This window comes from Lutra lutra, chromosome 3, assembly GCF_902655055.1.
Source record: "Lutra lutra chromosome 3, mLutLut1.2, whole genome shotgun sequence".
Classification (NCBI taxonomy): domain Eukaryota; kingdom Metazoa; phylum Chordata; class Mammalia; order Carnivora; family Mustelidae; genus Lutra; species Lutra lutra.
Window position 1 is genome coordinate 75,652,271 of NC_062280.1, and position 16,712 is coordinate 75,668,982.

At 37.4% G+C, this 16,712-nt stretch overlaps 1 protein-coding gene across 3 annotated transcripts in view; it reads right to left on the minus strand.

Moving 5' to 3' along the window:
- Positions 1–16,712, minus strand: part of SESTD1 (SEC14 and spectrin domain containing 1) — a 142,151-nt gene that overhangs the window by 94,458 nt on the left and 30,981 nt on the right. For all 3 annotated transcript variants that reach the window (XM_047722310.1, XM_047722309.1, XM_047722311.1), the window contains exon 2: positions 115–194. In XM_047722310.1, coding sequence (XP_047578266.1) covers positions 115–169 — 55 coding nt within the window. In that variant the 5' untranslated portion in view covers positions 170–194. The remainder of the gene's footprint in view (positions 1–114; positions 195–16,712) is intronic.

A 16,712-nucleotide genomic window follows, 5' to 3' on the forward strand; every position in this document is an offset into this window, starting at 1 on the left:
ATATCTCTGAAATGAAACCTTCACAGAAAAATGCACTTCTGTTGAACTTACCAAAGAAAAAAGTTTAAACAAATTTATATATCAAACACTTCCAGTTTTAAGAAGAAAGCATACCTGAAAGGAACGCAAGTTTTTTCTTCAGAATGGGTAGTATTACTGAGGCCTCCATTTTACTCCAGTAAACGTCCTCACTTCTGAAAAGAAAGATAAATGTTAACTACAAGAAAATAATTATTCCGTGAAATACATACTTATGATGGCTTATCCCAGGGGGTCTCAATTTCAGCATTACTAACATTTTGAGTCAGACTTTTTTTTTTTTTGTAAGAATTGTTCTGGGCATTGTGTTTAGCAGCATCCCTGGCCTCTACTCATTAGAATACAAATAACACTCCCCCTTCCAGGCTATGACAACCAAAATGTCTTTATAGACATTGCCAAATATTCGCTGGTAGGCAAAAATCACGGCCAGTTGAGAATCACTGGCTTAACTCTTTTTGTTATTGTTTTTTGTCTTTTTGTTTTTTTTAAAGCAGGCTCCATACCCAACATGGGGCTCTAACTCAGAACCCTGAGATCAAAAGGCACATGCTCTACCAACCAGCAAGGTGCCCCACTGACTCAATTCTTCTCCGGAGCAGTACTCTTGGGGTAGAACAATAGTAATTCAATAAATTCTTGCTGAATAAAGGAATGAATCAATTACTCAAAGAGGCAATCTTTTCTCTATTGCTCTCCTCCTTAATTATACAGCTTAATTCCAAATATCTGACTCTTTCCATTCCACTATTAAATAGCTATTCCTAATTTCTCATATTTTTGCTTCTCCATATCACTTCTTATCCTCATGTTTACCTCAAGATATTTCCTAATATACTGTTTCAACTTTTGTCCCCACTGTTAACTGTCTCCATCTCTCCACAACCTGAATTTTTTTTTTAAATCTCCAGGGAAAGATCTGATTAACCCAGCTGATCTCCTCCTATCAAGCTATAATTCACTGTTCTTGGTTTCGTTTTCTAGTATTCACTTGGCCACAGCGAGGGGTTATGCCTAAATACAAAATGGGACTATCCATACAGCAAGGCCTAAGGACAAGACCGTTTCCCTTGAAAGGGAGCTTTAACAGCGTAGGCATCTGGAGGCTTGGCCAGCCCTATATACTATTAAAATAGGATTTTGAGGAGAGCAGGACATTTAAAACAAAGCAAAAAAAATCAAAGGTTCGATTATATTATCCACCTATACTTAACTACACGTCTGAGATGTATTCTCCAGCACATTTTATTCTTCCTTCCCCATCCCACCTCACACCCACCCACCATCACAATATAGTGACAGCTCCCTGCAACACCCCATGAATTTGCTTTGTCTTTAGTGAATTTTAACAGCCTCCTTTTTTAAAATTGAGATATAAATGGGGCACCTGGGTGGCTCAGTGGGTTAAGCCGCTGCCTTCGGCTCAGGTCATGATCTCAGGGTCCTGGGATCGAGTCCCACATCGGGCTCTCTGCTCAGCAGGGAGCCTGCTTCCCTCTCTCTCTCTGCCTGCCTCTCTGTCTACCTGTGATCTCTGTCTGTCAAATAAATAAAATCTTTAAAAAAAAAAAAATAAAAAAAAAAAATAAATAAAATTGAGATATAACTGACATATAACATTATATTAATTTCAAGTGGACAATATGATTCACTATTTACATATATTGCAAAGTTATCACAATAAGTCTAGTTAACATCAGTCACCATACATAGTTTCAAAATTTTTTTTCTTATGACAACTTTTAAGACCTATTCTCTTAGCAATTTCAAATATGCAGTATAGTATCATAAACCACAGTCACCACAAAGCACACTCTCTTGAAAATAATTTTCAAGCAGAGTAGAAAATGTGACTCCACATGAAAATACATTACTTATTCAGCAAAAATTTGTTATGAACTTATCCCATTACAGATACAGCTGCAGCTAAAACCTCAAGTCATAGCCCTACCCTAGGAAAAAAAAAGTCTTTTAAGGAAAAAAAAAACTCAGATATTAACAAAAAAAGATCTGATCCTAATACTTGTCAAATAATCACTAATTAAACAAGATTACTTAAAGAAATATATTATTTTACAGCTTCTGTTATATACAACAAAAAATCACCATTATTTGTACCTGTCTACAAAGAAAAAAATCGCTATCAAACTAAATAGGATATATTTTTCTCAAGTTTTATTCTTGAATATTTGTTTGCAATTTGTTCATTTTTGTTCTACATTGGCTGCTGCTGACATACAACTAGTAGGAAACGTGATGGAAAAGCTCACATTATACATTTTAAATCTAAAACCAGTAGCAGGAGCACCTGGGTGATTCAGTCGGTTGAGCATCTGCCTTTGGCTCAAATCACAATCCCACGATCCTGGGATCAAGCCCTACATCAGGGTCCCTGCTCAATGGAGAGCCTACTTTTCCCCCTCCCATTACTCCTCTCCCAACTTGTGCTCTCTCACTCTTTCTCTCTCACTCTATCTCAAATAAATAAAATCTTTTTAAAAAATAAAAATTAGGGGCACCTGGGTGGCTCAGTGGGTTAAGCCGCTGCCTTCGGCTCAGGTCATGATCTCAGGGTCCTGGGATCGAGCCCCGAATCGGGCTCTCTGCTCAGCAGGGAGCCTGCTTCCTCCTCTCTCTCTACCTGCCTCTCTGCCTGCTTGTGATCTCTCTCAAATAAAAAAAAAAAAAATCTTAAAAAAATAAATAAATAAAAATTAAATTAAATTAAACCAGTAGTTCATACTTGCAGGTCAATACCCTAACCTGAGGAGTCAGTTACCCAGCTCTACAAAAACCAGAGAGCTCAGATTCACATCTATGGTCCCTTCTCTTGTGACCACCTTATCAGAGACCAGATTTGAAAATGAGATAATGTGGGGGTTCAGAGTGAGTTACTTGCCCCCAGATATGTCACTGGGACATTCAGATATTTTTGAGTTAAAAACAAAAATAATCAAGGCCCAAAAGACATAATTAGAAACTCTGACCTTCCCCCTAACTGCCTAAGTGAACTCAAATAAAGGACTTGCTCCAGGAAGAGCTATCAATCACTATAGATAAACCACGTTAAAGTATGAACTCAGGGCAGTAGACCTTGAGGAACTTAAGCAATTTTGATCTTTGATTAAAGTCCTCTCTATAGCTTATTGTTCCTACTGTTTCTATAGGGCCTAACATTTGTTTACCAAACATTTACTCTTTTTCGTCTTCCTGTGAATTGTTTTCCTACCCCTTTCTCCTAAATGCAGGATGACATATATATCTTATTTTGCCTGGCTGTCTTTAGAATCTCATAATTATGTGGATTCCCTATAGGTAATTAATTTTATTTTCTTCTGTCAATCTGTCTCATGTCAATTTAATTATCAGACCAGCTCCAGGGCGCCTGTGTGGCTCAGTCAGTTAAACATCTGCCTTTGGTTCAAGTCATGATATCAGGGTCTGGGATCAAGACCCACCTGGGCTTCCTGCTCAGCAGGGAGCCTGCTTCTCCCTCTTTCTCTGCCACTCCCCCTGCTTGTGCTCTCTTTCTCTCAAATAAATAAATAAAATCTTAAAAACAAAAAAAACTTCGAGCAGAAGAACCTCCAAAGGCAGAGAAAAATTTTTCTTCCCCAACAATAATCAAAATGATAATGAAAATTAATATTCACCTAATATTTACATAAACCATGCATTGTTCTAAATAATTTATTTGTATTAACTTATTTAATCCTCACAATTTTTCTATGCGGTAAGTATCATCATCCCCATTTTATAGAAGAAGTAACTGGGGCTTAGACAACTTAAACGTTGCCCAGCATCTCACAGCTAGTTAAGTGGGGAAGTTAGGATTCACACCCAGGCAATATATTCCATAATGATATCCTCACATTACATATCAACTTGCTGGTAAAATAGCTCTGAAAATATCCAGTGACATTTGGTCAAATGAGAAAGATGGAGCTCTAGACTATATACAAAATTAATACACACACACATATGTGTATCATATATATATAGGATATATACATATGTGCTGTCTTAATTCATGCTAGGTGCTATAACTTTTGCCTACCATTGCTTCCACAATCAACAGTGCAAATGCCAAGTGATACAAGAATTGTTACAAAAAGTTTTGACCCAAGAGAATAAGCTGGAAACAAGAGAACTACTGCTCTAGGTAGTCAGTGGGATGCAGCCACAAAGTAATTTCAACCTTGAAGGGGTAATACAGATGCAGGAACAACTTAGTCATAGAAACAGAACGGGCTTTCTAATCAAACTTTCTCTTTGGCATAAGCACAAACCAATTCTCAACTGTCTTTGGTTCCTTCCTATTTTCTGAGTCTATTTCTCCATGATTCTTATCAATTCTGTGAGTTATATAACATCCTTCCAATAAATCCCTTTTCTGCTTAAGTTAGCTAGAATAACCTTCTCATTTAGTCAATAGAGAAACTTGCTTGGTATAGGAAGCAAAACTGTAAGTCAAATTTTAGTAGTATCTGCCATCATTTAATGCTTTTTAAAAAATCTTTTGCCATTTATTCTGACTGAAAAGTCCATCAACACTAAGGTTTAAACCATTGCCACAATAAAACCTCATTAACCAGTACCCAAGAGAAAAGAATATATGGAATTCCTAGGATCCCAAGAGGCATAAGAAATTATAACTGCAGCTGACCTTTAAAGTAGTATTTGTGTTATCCAAGCTTTGCAAGTCAGGTTATTGACTATATGCAGACAAGGCCAAATTTTTCACCATTATATTATTCTCCATATACTTAAAGTGAAAAAGATAGATGGTCTTAGTCTCCAGTCTAGATTTACCTTGACACACTATGATATCCAGAAGCAATCTTATTTTTTGTCACTGTCTCCTGAGAGATGCATGTTTTATCCAAACTTTCCATTACTTTGTAGAACCATCCCATTTTGACAAAATACAAAGAATTTTTTTTTTCTAAGAACATGTTGATAGTGATGAAAAAGTAGCTTAATGAGAAATAAAGGTTTTTGGGTGTGTAGGCCACTTCAAATAACCTCATGGATAAAATGTAAAGCAGCCAAGAAATGAAAGCCGGTGGAGCACCTACCCAGGTGGCTCAGCTGGTTAAGTGTCTGACTCTTGATTTTGGGTCAGGCCATGATCTCAGGGTCATGAGATCAAGCCCCACACTGGGCTCCACACTGGGTGTGGAGCCTGCTTAAGATTCTCTCTTACAGGGGCGGCTGGGTGGCTCAGTGGGTTGAGCCTCTGCCTTCGGCTCAGGTCATGGTCTCAGGGTCCTGGGATCGTGCCCCACATCGGGCTCTCTGCTCAGCGGGGTGCCTGCTTCCCTTCCTCTCTCTCTCTGCCTGCCTCTCTGCCTACTTGTGATCTCTGTCAAATAACTAAATAAAATCTTTAAAAAAAATAAAATAAAATAAAAGATTCTCTCTTACGGCTAACAGACACATGAAAAAATGTTCCACATCACTCATCATCAGAGAAATACAAATCAAAACCACAATGAGATACCGCCTCACTCCAGTCAGAATGGCTAAAATTAGTAAGTCAGGAAACAACAAATGTTGGCAAGGATGGGGAATAAAGTGAACCCTTTTACAGACCTGGTGAGAATGCCAACTGGTACAGCCACTCTGGAAAACAGTATGGAGGTTCTTCTAAAAGTTAAAAATAGAACTACCCTATGACCTAGCAATTGAGCTACTAGGGATTGATCCAAAGGATACAAACATAGTGATTCTAAGTGTCATGTGCACCCCAATGTTTACAGCAGTAATGTCCACAACAGCCAAACTATGGAAAGAGCCCAGATGTCCTTTGACACGTGAATGGATAAAGATGTGTTATCTATCTATCTATCTATCTAGATATGCAATGGAATATTACTCAGCCATCAAAAAGAATGAAATCTTGCCATTTGCAATGACATGGATAGAACTAGAAGGTATTATGTTAAGTGAAATAAGTCAGTCAGAAAACAACAAATACCATATGATTTCACTCATATGTGGAACTTAAAACAAAACAGATCAACGTAGGGGAAGGGAAGGAAAAATAAAATAAAATAAAAACAGAGAGGGAAGAAAACCACAAGAGGGCGCCTGGGTGGCTCAGTGGGTTAAGCCGCTGCCTTCGGCTCAGGTCATGATCTCAGGGTCCTGGGATCGAGTCCCGCATCGGGCTCTCTGCTCAGCAGGGAGCCTGCTTCCCTCTCTCTCTCTCTCTCTCTCTCTGCCTGCCTCTCCATCTACTTGTGATCTGTCAAATAAATAAATAAAATCTTAAAAAAAAAAAAAAAGAAAACCACAAGAGACTCTTAACTGTAGTTAACAAACTGAGGGTTGCCGGAGGGAAGGTGGATGGGGGGATGAGGTAATTGGATAATGCACATTAATGAAGGACTTGATATGGTGAGCACTGGGTGTTGTATGCAACTGATGAATCACTAATACCCCTGAAACAGATAATACAGTATACCTTACCTAAATTGAATTTAAATAAAACAATTTTTAAAAAGATTCTCTCACTCCCTCTCCCTCTACCCCTCCAACTACTTCCACCCACTCTCTCTCTCCCTTAAAAAAAAACTTTAAAAAATAGAAAAATTAAGAAAAAAGAAAGCTGTGATGTTTATCCTTCTAGAATCTGCTTTCCACCAATTTTTCATTGTCCCCATCACAAAGGAGATGGGTAATGAAAATAATTACTGTACTACTAGTTCCAATGAAATAGTTTTTCAAAAGTTACTTGTTTTAGATTTTTCAACTCATTAGCACAGCCATTAAAAAAAAAAAAAAAATTGCCGGGGCACCTGGGTGGCTCAGTGGGTTAAAGCCTCTGCCTTCGGCTCAGGTCATGATCCCAGGGTCCTGGGATCGAGCCCCGCATCGGGCTCTCTGCTCAGCGGGGAGCCTGCTTCCCCCTCTCTCTCTGTCTGCCTCTCTGCCTACTTGTGATCTCTGTCAAATAAATAAAAAAATTTTTAAAAAATTGCCTATCTCTGGTTATCGTCTATCTCACAAAACAGTTAAAGTGCAAAACACAAAAAATAAAGGAAAATCTTGCGAAATACAATCACCCAATACCATCACCACAATAAAATGTTATATAACACAAAGGTATCTGTTCATGCTCTTCTCCAATAAGATAGATAGACCATTATTTTTCACAACTTTAATATATTATATATTATATCACTATATATATATATATAGTTAATATATTAACTCAGAAAAATATACCTGAATGGATCATATTCTCAAACAAGAAAAGAAGCAACCATTCTCTTCTCTGTCTCTATGAATTTCACTACTCTAAGCACATCATATGAGTGGGAAAATAAATAAATAAACAAAGCAAGCAAATTAAACAGAGCCCTTTACAATTAGAGATGATGAATTCTGAGAATTAGATATGTAAAGGAGACTAAGTTTCAACTATTATTTGTAACCATCTTCTACTTTGAACATCTCTCCCAAGATCTTAGAGCATTAAAAGAGGAAAATTGGGGGCGCCTGGGTGGCTCAGTGGGTTAAAGCCTCTGCCTTCGGCTTGGGTCATGATCCCAGGGTCCTGGGATCGAGCCCCATATCGGGATCTCTGCTCAGCGGGGAGCCTGCTTCCTCTTCTCTCTCTCTGCCTGCCTCTCTGCCTACTTGTGATCTCTCTGTCAAATAAATAAATAAAATCTTAAAAAAAAAAAAGAGGAAAATTGGGACAGCCAAATAGGTAAATTGGTATCTTGTCTCCCCAAGGCCAGAGATCTTCTCTGATTTATCTTTGTATTACTCACTCATTCATTCCTCATTTAACAAAACTATAATGAGCACCTAATAGACCTAGGCAACCCTAGGTGCTAGTCAGACCTGGCATTCAAAAAATATCTAATAAATGAATGTATAAATAAATGAACAAATAAAGAAATATATAAAACAAACACCCTACAAATCTTAACATCACCCCAAGTGTGGAGCAATCATCGGATCATATGTTCATGTTTTTCCTTCAAAGAAGCTCTTCCCATTTTCTCTCTACTGGGACAGTCTCTCACAGATCCAGGAGGCATATAATTGCTAGACGCTGGAGAAAGGCAGGTCCATGATGGTGGTTAGAGGGACAACAATGATGCTACCAATGGGCAGCCATTAGAGGGCAGCAGAGGATGTGCTGAGTATCAGGAAAAGCAATTTGCAAGCCTTTTAATCAAGACTGGGCAAATTACACTTCATAACAGATTGTAATTGATGATATGAGTGGGTGCACTGGAACTCCTCTCTCAATAAATATAAATCAACCAGTTTATTTGGAAAATTTAGTTAGATTCTTCAAAGAGCTTTAACAACCAGTGAAAACCCATTAGATAGCCTAAGGCTAACTAAATCATCTCTAATAAGTCTACATCATGTAGACACATAATGGCGATGAACAAAAGCAGAATGTTGGCTCCTTAGCCTGCATTTCCAGAAGAAATATTGCAGCTGTCCTTAAATTCAGATTAGAAATACCTTCAAATGCTGTTATGAAGTAAGAGCAATCTTGGGGATGAAAATAAGCAAGCACACATATAGATACTAGATACATCACTCTACATATCCATATACGAAATTATACAGAAGTAAACATTATCCAGATTTACAATAATACAACAGTGAAGCCCATCAAGAGTTAAAAATTTATTTAATTTTTCATTATGCCAGTATATGATTATTAATCTGGTTTTGCAATAATATTGACAATTCTAAATGAAAGAACAACCCTTTTTAATAGATTTTAAACAAGTGATTAATAATTATCATTAATTTTATTATACATATACTATATAATATATATTAATTATATTAATTATTACCATAATTAATATAAACATTATATTAATAACAATAAACTTGCACCATAATACACATCTAGCCAAAACTATAATTTCTATAATAAAACTGCATCAGGACCTAGTTTATTCAGTAAGGGAGTAAAAAAGGAAGAAAGGTTAGAAAGAGAAATATTTTGAGTTTGCTATGAAAATATCAGAAGGTCAAGAAACAGAGGGAAGTCAGTTCCTTAAAGATTTCTCCACAACTCTAACTATTCTACCAAACCCTTAGCAGCTGCAAACCTCCATTTTTTGAAAGTCCAACTTTAAAATTCCTCAACTGCATAAATTTTTCAAATCTTTGGTTCTTCTTGTCTGTGTAGTGATACACTCAGGAGTCTGGCTGCTTCTTCACTAAAAGTGGGGAAGCAGGAAAAGGGAATATTGCTTTTGTGAAATGAATCAGGATTGAAGAATCCCAGGAAGGTAAAGATATTTCTGGCCTCCCCAGCTATAGAGTAGCCCATTCCAAAGATCTCAGATAAGCTCTCTACCAGCACAGTTTCTGCATCTCAGTCTTCCTGAGCTCCAAGAAGCCTGGACTACTTCCTTTACCAGGGCAATGAATATGTCCATCAAGTTCACCTGCTGGGTAAGTCTCCCTCCATCACCAAAGGAAAAAGCACATCCAGCCATAATAACTTCACAAACTCTCATTTCAAGATTTCAAACCCTCTTTACCTGCTATAGGTATCTCTTGCCTTTCTCTTCATCTCAGAATTTCTTTGGGTTATCACCAAACTTCTTCTCTCTTAACCTTTACCCTAAAAAAAAAGTGGTTTTCCTCTATCCTTGGCAAAGACATACATGCCTTTCATAGAGATGATCTCAGACAAAATCCAATATCCCAGATATTAACAGTCTAATGAATCTGAACAAAGGTTCACATGTATCATCAGATTCCTAATTCCAAAGAATTGGCATAAAAATTAATTTTAGTATCCAATCATTTATATGTTGGATACCACACATTCACAAGAGAACTTCTGTTCAACTGAAATATACATAAAACATGAACTGAGATTCTGGCACTACCACATTCTGTTGTTTATATGTTGTCAATTTAAGACACATACCAAACACCACACTGGGAAAAAAGTAAAAAAAATACTAAAAATGTTTAAAAGTATTTAGTTAACTAATACAATGGAAAACTACTAAAAAATGGAATTACAGTATTACCTGGCAGAAAGAAGCCAGTGGAACATGTAAAAGAGTTGTTTTCCATCATACTAAACATCTCGTTTAAAAAAACAATGTATAGGGGCGCCTGGGTGGCTCAGTGGGTTAAGCCACTGCCTTCGGCTCAGGTCATGATCTCAGGGTCTTGGGATCGAGTCCCGCATCGGGCTCTCTGCTCGACAGGGAGCCTGCTTCCCTCTCTCTCTCTCTCTGCCTGCCTCTCTACTTGTGATCTCTCTCTCTGTCAAATAAATAATAAATAAAATCTTTAAAAAAAAACAATGTATAATGTAACGTATTTTTTTGAAATAAAACTACAAAACTACAAATGCAATACTGAACATACTGCAAACCCTTTAACTTGTCCACTACCTGAAATGTCACTTCACCATCAATGGAACAAAGTAATATAAGACACATGAAAAACTATTTACAAAATGATCACCTCTTTTATACCTCATTAGGACTGTTAATACTAGCTACCTTTTCCCAAGCAAAGACATCCCCCACTGAAAACTTCTCTGCCATGGGATTCTGTTCCAAAGAGCTATTCTTTCCAAAAGGCAGTTTAGTGCAATGGTAAAGATCATGACCTTGGGGACAAGGTGTGACTTCAAAGCAGCCATTTACGAAGTAGGTGGCTTAGGTAATTACTTCAATTTCTCTTAGAGTATAATCAATGAACTAACTCACAGGACTGAGGATTAGGTGAGCTAAAAAAATAGCATTTAATATACTCCAGGATGGTAGGTACTCAATAAATCTATCAGCAGATAAATTTTCCTTCCTCCACTAATTACTGACTTACTACCACTGATTCATCACAGGCCATAGCCAAAGCATTCCCTCCCAAGGCTAAAATGGCCACATCTTTAAGTAACTCAATACATCCTGTTACTTTTTTTTTATGTTCAAGAATATTATTTCATCCTCACAACAACATACTACTTTGTTAGCATGTCTATTTTTTTGATAAGTGAGGCACAGAGAATTTCCCCAAGATCATACAGAAATTAACAGATTTGTAAATCACAGAATCATAGACAGCATCCACTCCAACTTTTTCATTTTATTGATAAGGAAACTGTCTTAGTCTGCCTGAGATGCTATAACCAAAATACCAGACTGAGTGGCTTATTAACAACAGAAATTTATTTCTCACAGTTCTGGTTAAGCTGCTGAAACAAAATACCATAGAGTGGGTATCTTACAAATAACAGATATTTCTTACATTTCTGGAAGCTGAGAAGTCCAAGATCAATACACAGGTGTGTAGTGAAGACCCACTTCCTGACCCACAAGAGGACCATCCTCTATGTGTGTCCTCGCATGGTAAGAAGGGCAAGAGAGCATTCTGGGGTCTCGTTTATAAGAGCACTAGTCACCTCCCAAGGCCCACCTCCAAATATCATCACATCAGGGATTATCTTTCAACATATAAATTTTGAGGGGACACAAACATCCAATCTAGAGCATCATCATGTTTTAAAACAAATCAAGACTGCTTTTGAGAAAAGTATAAAATGTGCCTTTGAACTAAAACAATACTGAGACTGTTCTGTAGGCCCTAAATATCAAAGGCCTAAAATTGAATGCAAGTCACTTTAAAATAACACCTATCCTAAAAGGTAGAATCTTCAATTACTTACCTGTGTATTTCCTTATACCTCCAAAAAAAAAGTAACAATGAGTAACATTACTAGAATGTTTTACAAAACAGTATCCTAATCACTTTGCAACACTGTTTCATTTATAACTCACAACAATCCTGTTAGAAGTAATGTTGTCACTATTTAAGAGCTGAGGAAACTAGGCTTAGTGAAATAAAGAAAAGTTCCCCTGCCCAACGTCATGTAGCTCACAAATAGCAAAACTAGCATTTAAACCTAAGGTTGGGTCCAAGGCCTAAGAACATTATTTCTCATGCTCTTGTTTAATGTAGTAACCTTTATTATAATGTGAATAAAGGTCTTTAATAGCTCTTGAACAGAACTGCTCATGTTTAAAATATAATGACATGAAGATTATATTTGTTAAGAGCCTCTTATCTTCTAATAACATACTTCGGTATCTGCAAATGGAATATGTCTGGGATTTATGTCAATAATTGGAGAGGCATACGTGGAATAAAACTGGCCATGTGTTGATAACTGTCAAAAGCAGAAGATACATAAACAGTGGTTCATTTTATTATTCTCTGTTTTTGTGTGTTTGAAAATGACTACGATAAAATTAAAAAGACTCACTCTTAAACACACCAATACCGTAAAAGAGGAGGCTACAATTCTTAAAATTTTTTTTGCATTTAGCAATATTTTATTTCAAAATCAAGAAGACACAGGAAGTAAACTACACATAATTTTAAAATATTCACATATTCACCATCATATTCTAAAACCTCTTATGGAGAAAGACTGAATATTTGATCCTCATGTAAAACTGCTGAGGAGGAGGAGACCAATTCTGTCAGAGGCAGAAACCGGAAGATAAAGAGAAGCAGGCAGGCAGGCAGGATCCTTGTTTCTGCTGTTCTGTTGGCACTAGAGAACTTGGTTTCCAGTCTCTTCAGGTTGTTCTCTGTGACTGGGGTCATTTCCTCAGCAGTCTCTCCCTCCCTCTACCACCATCACCATACCATACTCTTTTTTAAGTGAATAAATTACTAAGAAAAGCATATGTCCACAACAGGCATTCACTGTAATGTGTGAAGAGCAGTGGTTGGTCCAAGACAGGCAGATCTCTTAGGTGAAGAATCGATATCATATTGTTTAATCCTAAAACAGTCCAAAGGTTTTGCATGCAACACATTTCAACAGGTGAGAGCACAGTTCCAAATTTAATATCAATTTATTTTAGCTACATAGTCAACAGAACCAAAAAGATTATTTCTGAAATCTAAAGGTGATGGAGTTCAATTTGTTTGAATATGTGTGTTTGCCTAGGACAACACTTGGCACATGACCAGTGCACAATACTTGCTGAATTAACTCCCTTCTCATGATCCCACCATGGCTTTCTCATTTAGGAGTCACTGGGCAGAATAATTAGGAAACAGGAGAAAGAGTAAGAAAAACAAGCTTAGGTAATTTTAAATTTGACAAAGCACTATGAATAGAGCATGCATTTACTTTGAGCAGAATATTAAATTACATAGTTCAGGAACCTTTACTGAAACATCTTGGGACCTGGCGCATCAGGATCATGAATGGAGAGAGGCACTTTATAAACCCTTCTTTATGCTGTAACCCATTCTAACTTCTGGCTTTTAGAACTGGCTTATTTAACTTTTTACTACCTTTAGAGCCTAAGTGAGTTTTCATTAACTATATTTCAACACTTGGGAAAAAAATCACTAAATATAACATGAATATTTTTCCATTTTCTGAATTATATCTTCAATTTTACGTATTCACCATCATCCCCTCCCCCAAATAACTCATTTTCTCACTTTAATATCTATAAATACTTCCCAGCTCCTATTTCTTTCTTGCAATATTTAGATGGCTCCCGATTCTAGCACCCACATCTCACTGGGCAGATTACCTGATCTATAAAATTCACAAAAGAAACATAGAGGAAACTCTGGGATTCCTCTAGACAGTCAAAAAGAAGTTTTTGCTAGCAAAAAAAAAAAAAAATTCCTTCCTTCCTTTGTTTCTTTTTAAGATTCCATTTATTTAGAAAGAGAGAATGCACAAGCAGGTGGGAAGAGCAGAGGGCAAAGAATCTCAGTCTCCACAATGAGTGCAGACCCCTGCGTGGGGCTCAATCCCACAGACTGAGCTGAAACCAAAAATCGGACACTTTTTAACCGACTAAGTCACCCAGGCGCCCCTTCACTAGCAAATATTTCTAATAATCGAGGCAATGTAATTTCTGCCATCACCCAATATTATACTCTAGATGTGAGATTGTGACAACAGCAATTAAACAAATCAAAATATTTTTAAAAGAGAAGAAATGGCGACTGTTTAAAAAAATGATTGAAGTTTAAAAGGGCCTTCTTGATGTAACCAGTGCTTCTAGTACAAAGCATACCACTTTAGGTAGGAGGCACAAAGCAGCACTTCTCACTTTTAATGACTTCAATACTGTTTATGGAACTCCTGAAAACAAGCAGAGGCAGCAGGGGGTCATGATTAAGAGGAAAGTCAGACAAGGGGTCAAATCCTGACTCTGTCCCTTATTAGCTGTGACAAATTGCTTTACATCTCACCCTGGTTTTCAGTACCTCAAGAAGGCCCAGCTGCAGTTCTGTGTTGGGTGGGTGATATGCCAGAATTGTCTCTTTAAATCCCCCTTTTAACTTAAGCTCATTATACCCGCTTCAACGCTTAAAATTAAAGGGACCACACCTATCACCGTCCAGAGCCCTTTCCTAGGACTGATTCTTACACCTCCCAGCAATCTACCATGAATCTACCACTGAGGCAAACTGAGAGACTCAATCCTTTCCCCTACAAGAAGAAATAAAGATGTCTAACAAACTATATTTTGCTACAGTGACCGAGAGGGTATTCTTGATTTAGTATTCTTTTTATAAGCCCCCCCCCAAAACATCAGCCTTGCTCACAGAAATAGAGAGGAATAAGCAATCTTAATCTATATAATACTACTATAAAAAATGAAATCAGAAAAATTAAGCTGATGAAACGTACCCCCCAAACAACAATGAAGCAGAAACTTTAATAAACATCCCAAACTGAATTATATCTCTTTAAATGGGCATTTGGAATATGAAAAAACACTCTGAATCAAAAATTTGTAAAAACCTACGGGTGTCTGCGTGGCTCAGCGGGTTAAGCCTCTGCCTTCAGCTCAGGTCATGATCTTAGGGTCTTGGGATCGAGTCCCGCATTAGGCTCTCTGCTCAGCAAGGAGCCTGCCTCCCCCTCTCTCTCTGCCTGCCTCTCTGCCTACTTGTGATCTCTGTCTGTCAAATAAATAAATAAAATCTTTAAAAAAAAAATTTGTAAAAACCTAAAAATGACAAAAGCAAAAAGATATGAAAAAAAGAGATGACTAACCTCAGTTAAGAAATAAAAGAAAAAGGGGTCCCTGGGTGGCTTAATCAATTAAGCATCTACCTTCAGGTCAGGCATGATCCCAGTGTCCTGAGATGGAGCCCCACATCAGGCTCCCTATTCAGCAGGGAGTCTGCTTCTCCCTCTACCTCTCTCCCTGCTCATGTGCACATGCTTTCTTTCTCTCTCTCTTTCTCTCTCCCCCCTTCTCAAACATATAAAACCTTAAAAAAATAAAAAGAAAATCACATCAGGATTGAAGACAAAATTATATGCTGCTTCACAATAAATTCAAGTAAGAATTTAATAAAACACACTAAAGAAAACAGTAAAAGAAAGAAGTGAATGAAAATGAGATAATAAAGTAAAAATAGAAAGTTTTTGATATGGAAGAGAGACAAAGAAGATATAATTATGTGTAAATGAAGCCCCTAAAGAAAAACAAAACCCTGGAATGGAACTAATATTTAAAACTATAATCCAAAAAACTTCAGAAACAAAAGACCCACTAGATGGCAGGGAAAACTGAACTGCTACAATAAACTCTAAGACAAATTCCAGTAAGACTATTAGACTTTAAAATTAAAAAAGAAAGGAAGGGGCACATGAGTGGCTCAGTCCGTTTAGCATCCAAAAGTCTTGATTTTGGCTCAGGTCATAATCTCAAGGTCCTGAAACAGAGCCCATATTGGACTCTGCACTAAGCATGGAGCCTGCTTGAGATTCTCTCTACTTCTCTCCCTCTGCCCCTACCCCCATTCTTGCTCTCATAAGCGTGCATGCTCTAAATAAATAGATCTTAAAAATATAAAAGGAAAAATAAGACCAGGTATTCCAAGCAAAGAGATGAAATAACTTAAAAGAACAAGAAAATTAAGACTGGTAGGGGCCCAGATGTGGTTCAGTTGATTAAGCATCTGACTCTTGATCTGAGCCCCAATCTTATCTCAGGGTCATGAGTTCAAGCCCCACATTGGACTCCACACTGAGCACTGGATCCACCACATTGAGTGTGAAGTCTACATTTAAAAAAAAAAAAAAGGAAAAGGAAAATTAAGGCTGGCAAAAGGGTTCTCATAAACAATATACACTTCAGGGGCATCTGGGTGGCTCAGTGGGTTAAGCCTCTGCCTTTGGCTCAGGTATGGTCTCGAGGTCCTGGGATTGAGCCCCGCATCGGGCTCTCTGCTCGGCAGGGAGCCTGATTCCCCCTCCCCATCTGTCTGCCTCTCTGCCAAATAAATAAATAAAATCTTAAAAAAAAAAAAAAATATATATATATATACACACACACACACACACACTTCAAGACCACATTGTAAACGTGGTAAGTGTGAACCAAGGATTTTATTTCTGGCCAAGCTGTCTTTCTAGTAGCAAGGCTACCAAAATACTTTAAATATCCAAGAACTAGGGAAAACTGTGCCCTGAGCTCTTCTTCAGAAATCTACTAGAAATTGAGCTATATCTAACCAGTGGGTGACTAGGAAACTTAAGCAAAGAACTGATGGTGAGGGTTTAATATATTTATTTGTAAACCTAAAAGCAAAACAAAGTTTTGAAGGCAAAGTAGATAAAATGCAACTAAAAATGGCAGAGGAAAAAAATG